At 45.7% G+C, this 10,361-nt stretch overlaps 1 protein-coding gene across 1 annotated transcript in view; it reads left to right on the forward strand.

Moving 5' to 3' along the window:
* Window positions 1-9,710, forward strand: part of LOC104277485 (E3 ubiquitin-protein ligase RBBP6-like) — a gene marked incomplete at its 5' end in the record, with an annotated part of 23,136 nt that extends 13,426 nt beyond the window's left edge. The window contains 10 exon segments of the mRNA XM_009874130.1: window positions 1-282; window positions 1,069-1,165; window positions 1,247-1,325; window positions 1,427-1,484; window positions 2,607-2,720; window positions 2,722-2,958; window positions 3,311-3,412; window positions 4,864-6,612; window positions 7,593-8,486; window positions 8,595-9,710. The exon segment at window positions 1-282 is cut by the window's left edge and continues 95 nt beyond it. Of these exon segments, the coding sequence (XP_009872432.1) occupies window positions 1-282; window positions 1,069-1,165; window positions 1,247-1,325; window positions 1,427-1,484; window positions 2,607-2,720; window positions 2,722-2,958; window positions 3,311-3,412; window positions 4,864-6,612; window positions 7,593-8,486; window positions 8,595-9,273 (4,291 nt within the window).
* Window positions 9,711-10,361: the final 651 nt, after the last annotated feature.

Below are 10,361 nucleotides of genomic sequence, written 5' to 3' on the forward strand. Positions count from 1 at the left end.
GCCGCCGCCACCACCTCCTCCTCCACCACCCCTCATGAGACAAACAATAACGCGTAACCTGCAGCCTCTGCTCCGGCCGGCCATTTCCAGGCAGCAGGATCCGCTCATGATTCCGTTGGCTTCTCTGGCTTCTCGTTCTGCGGCTGCTTTGTCATCACTGGGCCCTGCTCAGTCAGCTGTGGCAGCTGGGCTGCCTGTAAATCCATCTTCTGTGATTGTCTCGGATCTCCCTCCAGCAGTGTCCCTGTCTCTCCGCGGTGAAAAGCCAGATGGACCTTTTCGGTAAGGAAATCTGGGCAGCAACGTGAAGAGAAAAGACCCCAAAGTGCTTAAATTAGATTCCTCTGGAGCTTCTCAGCTGGTGATTTATATATCATTCATGACTGGTCCAGATAGTTGTAGAAGTTCTGGTGTTTCTTTTTACTCTGAATGAGGTAAAAAATTGCTCGTGCAGGAATTTTCTCAGGTGTATTTATCAGTCACTCAGTACAGGTTTACCCGCGAGAGGAACGTTTTTTCTGCCAGGAACCCTTTGATTTTTTAAGTGGCTGCTGATTCCTAAAGTAGCCCTTTAGTTATGTCAAACCTTCTCAAGTGCACTAATTTCTCTTTAGTACCAAGGAAATAGTATTTTCATGGAAAGTGTGAAACAAGCACGACTACAGGTAGAAGTGACAGTGCTTTCACATTGCTTCTTTTATACAGTATTTCCATTATCAGTATTATGATAAACCAGAATCATCCTCAGCAGCACACACTGTAGTCAGTGACGCGTAATCCCAGCTGAGATGCAGCGTGCGGGTTGTACGAGCTCTAACCCTTTCCGCTTAATAGTTTTCCAGCGAGCTTGCTTTTTAGATTTCTGTCATCCACATAGAGTTCCTGTCAGTGCTTCCTCTGGAATCAGCCAACTTCACCTTTGTTAATCTGGTGATGATTATTTTTTAACCTTTTTTTTTTTCCGTTTGCATTAGTCAACCTTTTCTTGCCTTGGACTTTTATATTTCAGGTAGCACTTCAAAACAATGTTGGAATAATAAAAAGCTTTGGGGTTTTTTGTTGTTGCAGTGATGCTGATTCTGTTATACCTCCTGCTGCTCTGGTGACGGCCGCTGAGCTTTCTAAATCTTCCTCTCTGTCTATCAGCAGTTTGTTGGAAGAGAAGGTAAGTTTTATTTCAAGATACGCAACGATTCCTGTGTTTTAGTGGAGCTTACTTTCTAACTTGCTTGCATTTACTTGCAAGGGCTATCAGGTTCCTGTCCTGAGACAACCAGCATTACCAAGTCTTCTGGGCCCTCAAGGACAATCAATACCCACAACTGGTAAGTAACTGTAACTTGAGAATTTCTTCTAAAAAATGTCTTCAGATAAACTGAGTGGTGGTTTGGTTTTTTTTAACTTTTTCCTCTCCCCGCTCCAAAAGGTCATCCCATGAGAGCTGGTACCATTCGCTCAGCAGGTGGCAGACCAGGCTGGGAACTGTAAGTATTCTACAGATATTCACTATATTGCTACTTGTAACCTGTTAAATTAAGCCATAACACATAACTTGTACAACAGCTGATTTATGATTAAATAAGTGTGCACAGATAGTTGTGGAGAATACAAGTGGTAATTAATTTTCAAATGGCTTAATTTGAAGTAGCTTTAACAAAGGGCATTCGCGCTTGCAGTAAGATTATTTAAAATAAAACTGCAGTACGTAATTGAAAAGAGGACTCAGAAAAATGAACGCTTTGAGGAAGCCTTAATTACATATAAAAATGAAGTATAATTAAAAGATGAGATGGAAAACCACCCTTTTGCTTACTGGCCGAATAGGACTGAAGAAGTTGATTTCCCCATAGAAATCGGCCTCCAACATTCTGTGACAACTTAGTTGGTATTGATTGTGCAAATTATTGGAAAATTCAAAATGCTCTTGTTTTATGACAATTTTCCATTTCTTCAGTCATCTCAAACACCAAGCTCCTCTCTCTGAACTGGAGAGAGTGGAGTCCTTTTATCTATTATTGCAGTGTCGTTAGTTCTTGCTTGTGGTGTATATTTGTTACAGAGAGATTGTAAGGATGTGTCCTGTTTATAAAACAAAACCCAGGATCCGTCCCCCATATTATCTAAAAATCTCAGAATCAGTGGGCAAGAAAATATCAATTCAGGGAGGAGAGCAGGCCAGATAATCGAGGCTACAACGGAGGCAATGTGTAGGAGAGTTAGAAGGAGTTCCAGAGAAGGTTGGTTAAGGTCTGTGCAGGCCTTCAAAGATGAGAAGCAGGAAGCGTTGAGAGTGTGGAGGAGTGGCAGAGGAGCGCTGGACACGGGGACAGGGGCGTCTCGCTTAGGCAGGGGTTGCCTCCATCCCCAGTTGCGCCGCGAGGGTAAGGAGAGAAACCGGAGGGAGCTGCTGGGGGTGAGGGTGTGGAAGGCAAGTAGAGGATCGAGAAGTGAGTGTAGTCTCAAATGAACAGAAAGCAGGGAGAAAAATGCTTGAGTTGAGATGGAGAAGTGCTTGCGGCCATGCTCCCGCTTCACTTGCTTTCCTCTTGAAAATTGGGCCAGGGTGTAACAAAGCAGTGACACGTGGTTCTGGATTTCTTTTGAAGTTCAAATCGAGGACGCCCGCATAGTGACCGTGCTCAAAGGACTCAGGCCCCAACACTACCAGCATCAGCACCAGTCTTTGTGCCTGTGCCTCCACCTCCCTTGTACCCTCCACCACCCACTTCCTCCGGGGGTGCCACCACCACAGTTTCCTCCTCAGTTTCCACCTGGTCAGCCTCCGTCAGCCGGGTACTCTGTCCCCCCACCGGGATATCCCCCAGCTCCTGCAAACATGGCCTCAGCTTGGGTACCAGCAGCAGTACCGGCGGCTCACTCAAACACCATCCCAACGACACAAGCCCCTCCTCTCTCTAGGGAGGAGTTTTACCGAGAGCAGCGGAGACTAAAAGAGGAGTAAGTATTTGGCTCAGTGAAGCTGCGCTGGTTTTCATGTTTGTGTTTCGGGACCGTGTCGGACTGCGGTTGCGCTAAAGTGCATCTGACATAAGTGAAAATGATGTAGAGTTGTGGTTTTTTCCCCGTATACTTTTTTATTGCAGATGGTAAAAGCAAGATAAATGTAATTCTAAAACTTCCCCTGAAACTTGTAGGAATTCTAAACTGTTTTTACTTAAATAGGATGTTCGCCTTTTGCATTTGCATGCAGTATACATTTTCTCATATTGGCCATGTTTTGTTTCTTGATGTCTTTTCTGTAATAAAGGTCAAACTATAATTGTAATAAAGGTCAAACTTATTTTAACAGGGAAAAGAAAAAGTCCAAACTTGATGAGTTTACAAATGATTTTGCTAAGGAATTGATGGAATATAAAAAGATTCAAAAGGAGCGTAGGCGTTCATTTTCCAGGTAACTGCTTTACATGTCCGTAATGGAGAAGCAGATTGTCTAGAGGACTCGGGAGGAGTTCCACTCCCCCTCTGTCGTTAGGCGGATTGGATGATGCGAGGGATGAGCAGTGGTAGGAGTTCCACGCGGAGGTTGCAGCTCAGATGCGGCCAAGGTTACCGGTGACTGACGGGTGTAACTCGGCGGCAGGTGGCGAGGAGCTGGCGTCTCTCATGCTAAAGCTTCTGCTCGGTGACATCCTTCACCTCCCGACAACCGCCAGGAGGCTCAAAACCGAATAGCTGGAGTTGCTGGGTTTCCTGCGTCTCCCTATTCTCACTATAACCATTACCTCAGAGCACTTCGGAGGAGATACCTCAGAGAAGTTGTCTTCATTTCCTCTTTTGTTTAGCGGATACATGGAGAGTTTATTTTTTTTTTAACCTGCACTGCAAACTGATGGCTTCCGCTAGTATTGTGGTGATGGTGTTAAATTTTTCTTTGCAATTAGAAGACCAGACTTGTTTTCAAGGAAATCTTAAATTGGTGAAGGACTTTGAGAGGAGGAATGATGCTAACGAACATGCACAGAGTAATGTGAGAGGGTTCTTTAAAAATAATAAAAGGAAAACTTGTGAAGAAAAACCTCAGGGTAGCTGAGGCTTTCTGTCCCCAGAAATCACTCGGCAGGAGAGTGCATGGCTCTGTCAGTAACGCTGTCAGTTATCTTTCCCAGAGTAACGGCATTGAGTTGTATCACTAGAGGCTGAGTTTAGAAGCTTTTAGATCAGAATTTTCTTGAAATGCGGTCACTAGCCTTGGTTAGAGCTAGAGGTACGTGCAAAATTTTTGCTAGGGCGTCTGGCTGGAAGTGCTGAGGAAGTAGTGCTGTGTGTAACGTTGCAGTGAAGTGTTTTGCATCCTGTACAAGTGGCTGGAAAAGTAGCTCAGTTAAATAGACTAAGCTGGCTCTAAAAAAATTGAGCTTTGCCATCTTCGGGCTAAACGGTGTTTTCTGGATGTTTGCTAGTGCCCTGGAGCCATTAAGAATTGCTTTTTTTGCATCTTGCTGCAACAGAAATGATTTGCACTGCGCGTAGTTGCCGAGTAGTGAAAAACGTGCGCGTTGGCATACCAGTAGTACCAGTAGAGGCCAGTATACACCACCTCCAGTCAATGGGTAGCTGCGGTAGTTCATGCGGTAGAAGTGAGTGAAAGTACACTTACCCTCCCTGTTTGTTTTTACACTAACAAAGCAGCAGCTGTTCTGTCTTGTAAGGAGCAACTTTTACATGTTATCAGGTTCTTCAATTTGCAGTAGCGTTATGTCAACAGCTGAAAGAAGCTTTGACATAAGCATATGGAGAGGAGAAAAAAATAAAAAATCAAATTTGGGAGGAAAGAAGTTGATGAGAGTGACTGTTTTGAAATAGCTTCATTTATTTTTTTTGTGTTGTTTTTATTTTTTTAAGGTCCAAGTCTCCCTATAGTGCTTCATCTTACTCTAGAAGTTCGTATACGTACTCCAAGTCAAGATCTGGTTCTTCCCGCTCTCGCTCCTACTCCCGATCCTTTAGTCGCTCCCATTCTCGCTCCTACTCTCGATCGCCGCCCTACCCGAGAAGAGGCAAAGGGAAGAGCCGTAACTACCGCTCGAGGTCGAGGTCCCACGGTTACCACCGGTCAAGGTCCAGGTCGCCCCCGTACAGGAGATACCACTCCCGGTCAAGGTCTCCGGTGTTCAGAGGCCAGTCTCCCACCAAACGGACTGTCCCTCAGGCGGAAGGAGAGAGGGAGTATTTCAACAGGTACAGAGAGGTTCCGCCGTACGACATGAAAGCTTACTATGGCAGATCTGTGGACTTCAGAGATCCTTTTGAAAAGGAGAGGTACAGAGAATGGGAAAGGAACTACCGAGAGTGGTATGAGAAGTTTTACAAGGGCTATGCTGTCGGCGCTCAGCCTCGACCTCCAGTGAACAGGGAGAACTTTTCTCCGGACAGGTTTGGTCCGCCTGGGACCAGACGAGAGAATTCACCGTATGCTCGGGGCCGTAGGGAGGATTATCCTGGTGGACAGAGCCACAGGAATCGTAGTATAGCTGGAAATTACCCCGAAAAACCTTCCGGAAGGGAAAGCCATGGCATCAAAGATCCTACAAAATCGAAAGAGAAGGAGGTGGAAAACCCAATGGGAGATGGCAAAGGAAATAAACATAAAAAGCACCGGAAGAGAAGAAAAGGGGATGAGAACGAAGGATTTCCGAGTGCTGAGTTGTTAGAGGGTGTGAGAAAGCCAAGAGAGCCAGTTCCATCAGAAGACGTTAAAACGGACGCTCTGTTCATGCTTCCGAGCAGAGATGATGCCACTCCCGTGAGAGATGAGCCTATGGAAGCAGATTCTATCGCTTTCAAACCGGTGTCCGAGAAGGAGAAAAAAGAGAAGGACAAGCCAAAAGCAAAAATGGACAAAACAAAGAGGAAAGTGGAAGTGGCCGTTGCCCCTAAGAAAGACGCTGCAGTAAAACCAGCTAAAGCTGCCCAGGAGAAGGTGGACACCGATCATGAAAAATCTCCCCGAATAGAACCCCCTGCGAAAAAATTGAAGGAGGAGTTGCCAAAGACAGACAGTGTTAAAACGTCTTCCTCTCAAAAGGATGAGAAGGCTCTTGGTACCCCGCGGAAAGTTCACCCCAAAGGGACAAAAGATCACCCAGAGGCCAGACCAGCCAAGGAGGAGAAGGCAAAGAAAGACCATCCAAAAGAACCCAAGTCGGAGAAGCCCTCCAACAAAGAAGACAAGTCTAAAAAAACTGCTGAAAAAAGCAAATCTTCTGATGCCAAACCTGAAAAAAGGAAAAGGAAAGCGGATGACAAGGTCGATAAAGAGCAGGAAGGCACTTCCGTAAAGGCCTCTAAACCCGACACTGCTGAATCGAAAACGTCGCCGAAGGGGAAGACGGAGCCTGATGGTGAGAGAGGAGAGCGAACTCCAGAGAAGGATAAATCGACTTTTCTTAACAACCCCGCCAAAAAGATTAAACTTAACCGAGAAACTGGCAAAAAGATTGTGAGCGGAGAAAACGTGCCACCTGCGAAAGAACCTGCGGAGAAACCTGAGCCGAGCAGCAGCAAAGTGAAACAAGAAAAAACGAAGGGCAAAGTGAGAAGAAAAGTAACAGCAGCTGACGGCTCCAGTTCCACTCTTGTAGATTACACCAGGTACCTCCTCATTGCTTTTCCTGTTCTTTCCTTCCTTCCCTGTCCCCCAAAAATGCCAATTTATTTATGGTGAGTAATGAGATGAACAGCTAAACCTGTGCTAAAGGAGTGAATAGTCTGTGATCTTCCCTGTTAAACTGTACTTGGGTCAAAATCAGGTTTTGTTGAAGAGAGCGAGCGGCCTGTACCGCACAGAGAGCTCGTCGGGTTAATTCACTGGTGACGTGTTTGACTCTCGCTTCTGGGACTGTTTCCTCTCCTCTTATTCATTACTTGTTGCCTCTCTGAGGTGTCCCCTCTGTGTCTTCCTTCCAATCCAGCTTATGCCAAAGGCGAGGGGAATGGACATGTCGATACCGTGCAATGATTTTGCATTTTAAAAATCGGGAGGTAATTTCATTGTGACATGAAATTACACCTCGCGGAAGCAGCAGCTGGGTTGCCAGCAGGCTGTGCTGATCGCAGCTCTGACACTGCACCGCTTCCTGCTCTGTGCCCACTTCTTGGCACCTCAAAATGTTTGAGACGTTGCTGGAGGTGTAAGATAGTATCTCAATATTCTAAAAAGTTTTTAAAACATGTTTTTCTGAAGAGCTGCACGGCACTGGGACGTGAGGATAAAACTTGGGTTGTATGTACCTCTCCATAATCGCTTGCCTACACGTTGAAATGAGAATGGGTATCTAATTTATTTGCCGTTGGTATAAATAGGACATGAAAGAATTACCAGATCAGACAGTCCCCAATCTGATAATCTTGTGTCTTTGTTAATTAAATGTATAGGAGCAAGATACTAAATTAATTGATTGCTCATAATCTTAGCTAGTGGACTCATCCTTTCTCATGTCTGTTCCCTTAATTGAACATCTTTTGAAAAAATGCTGAAGATCGAGTATTGAAACAAAAGCCATTTTATAAAATGTTACGACAGTGGGATTATGTCTCGCCCGTTGCTAACGTGTTCTTTTTTTCCCTCTTAGCACGAGTTCTACCGGGGGAAGCCCCGTTAGAAAGACTGAAGAAAAGCCAGATACAAAACGAACTGTCATTAAGACCATGGAGGAGTATAACAACGATATAACAGCCCCTGCTGAAGACGTCATTATTATGATCCAGGTCCCTCAGTCAAAGTGGGACAAGGATGACTTTGAGTCGGAAGAGGAGGACGTTAAATCGACCCAGGTGCCCACAAGCATAGGAAAACCTGCTAGTGTTATAAAAAATGTGAGTGCAAAGCCGCCAAACCCCCTAAAACACAATGAAAGAGAGATGGAACCTTTGGAGAAAACACAGAAGACTACAAAGGAGCTGAGTTATGAAAGCTCCCAGCATGACACAAAAAGTTCAAAAAGTTCGATGTCGAATGAAAAAGGAAAAACCAAAGACCGGGATCATTCGTTGTCAGACAAGGACACTTCTGAGAAGAGAAAGAGCAGCGTTCAGCCAGAAAAAGAGCACTCGGAACGTGCAACTGAACAAGGAAGTGGAAAAACTATTTCTCAGTCTTCTAAAGAGAGCAGGTCTTCAGAGAAACACGATACTGGCCGTGGATCCGCCACGAAAGACTTTACTCCCAACAGAGACAAAAAATCTGACCACGATGGCAACAGAGATCACTCCAGTTCCAAGCGGAGAGATGAAAAGAGCGAATTAGCGAGGAGAAAGGACTCCCCTTCTCGAAACAGAGAACCTGCAGCAGTGCAGAAAAGCAAACCGAGAGACGAGCGTGCAGAGCCATCCAAAAAGGGCGCCGGGGACACCAAAAGGAGCAGCTACAGCCCCCCGCGCGAGCGGAAGCAGCAGTCGGAGCACAAAGCTGCTCACGACTCCAAGCGCGCGTCGGAGGAGCACAAACCTCCGGATAAGACTGCAGGGAAGGAGAAGGAGAAAGACAAGGAGAAAGAGAAGGAGAAAGAGAAAGACAAAGACAAGGAGAAAGAGAAGGACAAAGACAAAGAGAAAGAGAAGGACAAAGACAAAGAGAAAGAGAAGGAGAAGCATGTCCTGGAGGTAAAGAGCAATAAAGAGAAAGATCCAGGTGGTAACAAACTGCCTTTGAAACAAGAATTGCCCGATGTCAAAAATGAGAAAGAGAGCGTGACGGCGCCACCTGAGAAGAGCGTTGTCAAGCCCAAGCCTCAGGTCAGCAGCTCCTCGCGGCTCTCCTCCGACCTGACGAGAGAGACCGACGAGGCGGCCTTCGTGCCAGACTACAACGAAAGTGACAGTGAGAGTAATGTATCTGCAAAAGAGGAGGAAGCGGCGGGAAAAACTCCTAAAGAAGCGAAAGAGAAGAGTGTTGAGAAGGCGAAAGAGGAAGCGGCAGCCCCTGCCGCGACCGCGCAGCCCGAGGCGAGCCGCAGCCAGAGCCAGAGCAGCCCCAGCGTGAGCCGCAGCCGCAGCCAGAGCCCTTCGGAGAGTCAGACTCGGAGCCACAGCAGCAGTGCCAGCTCAGGAGAGAGCCAAGACAGCAAGAAAAAGAAAAAGAAGAAAGAGAAGAAGAAGCACAAGAAGCATAAGAAACACAAGAAGCATAAGAAGCACGTCGGAACCGAAACGGAATTGGAAAAGAGCCAAAAACACAAACACAAGAAGAAAAAATCGAAGAAGAGCAAAGATAAAGAGAAAGATGACCAAAAAGCGAAATCTGTCGCTACGTAGAATGACAGACGATAAAAAAATGACTTAATTCCTAAGTCATCTGTATTAATTTTGTTAAAATGTAAACGAGTTCAAGCGTTGTAAATAATGACATGAAAGACCCTGTGCTGCACTTAAAATATTGCTGCTTGATTATTTGATTTTTACATCAGAGCTTTATAAAAGTGAACATTTTGTACAGAATTGTGAGTTGTGACCATGTAACATGAAAGGTTTTGCTGGGGCATCTTATTTTTAACCACCGTTAATTAGTTTGGGTGGAGTTTACTGTACTGTGAAAATTTTCACATTTGAATTCTTTTTTCTTTTTTTTTTTTAAATTGCCTGGCAGAAGAAGCTGGTATCAGTTATAAAATATCAGCAGAATGATTTGCAGAATACATTACAGCCCTGTTATGTCACTTTTTGATTACAATTAAAAAAGTTTTCAGTAAACTACCCAACGTGATGAGATTTCCAGTGATAGCTGAATGGGAGCACTTGAAAATGCCCAGAAATCTGTGTTTCTTCATGATGCTGATCGGCGAAATCTTAGTTCCGGTTTTTAACTGGAAGCTTTAGCCGTGTTTCCATGTGGTGTTGCCAGGTGAAGCAGGACTAGCGCTTCTCTTGGGTGTGTGTTTGGTGGAAGAAGGAAGCCTCTGCTGCTGCTGGGAGCAACTCTGAGCAATGGCAGGGAGTCTAGAAAAACGTAAATCCCATTAGCTTCATAATTTTACAAGGGATATAATTTAAAAAAAAAAAAAGTGGCAGCGGTGGGTGTTGCTTAACTCTCCGCAAGTCGTTGTGGTGACAAATACTCCTCGTTGTGCAGCGAGGGCGTAACGTGGCGCTGGATGGACGGGGTTGTGTAGCGAAAGCCCTGGGCGGCAGGATTTGCCCCAGGAGGGTTCTGTCTGGAAGTACGGAAATGAAAGGAGCGTTTAAGGGCAGGAGGCTGGGGAAGGGCCTGCCGAAGAGGAGGCTGAGGGGCGACCTTGTTCTCTACAACCCCCTGACAGGACGGGGAGCGAGGGGAGGTCACTCTCTTCTCTCAAGGAACAAGCATTACAACAGTAGGAAACGGGCTCAGGTTGCACCAGGGGAGG

This window comes from Apaloderma vittatum, unplaced genomic scaffold, assembly GCF_000703405.1.
Source record: "Apaloderma vittatum isolate BGI_N311 unplaced genomic scaffold, ASM70340v1 scaffold13540, whole genome shotgun sequence".
NCBI classification, from domain to species: domain Eukaryota; kingdom Metazoa; phylum Chordata; class Aves; order Trogoniformes; family Trogonidae; genus Apaloderma; species Apaloderma vittatum.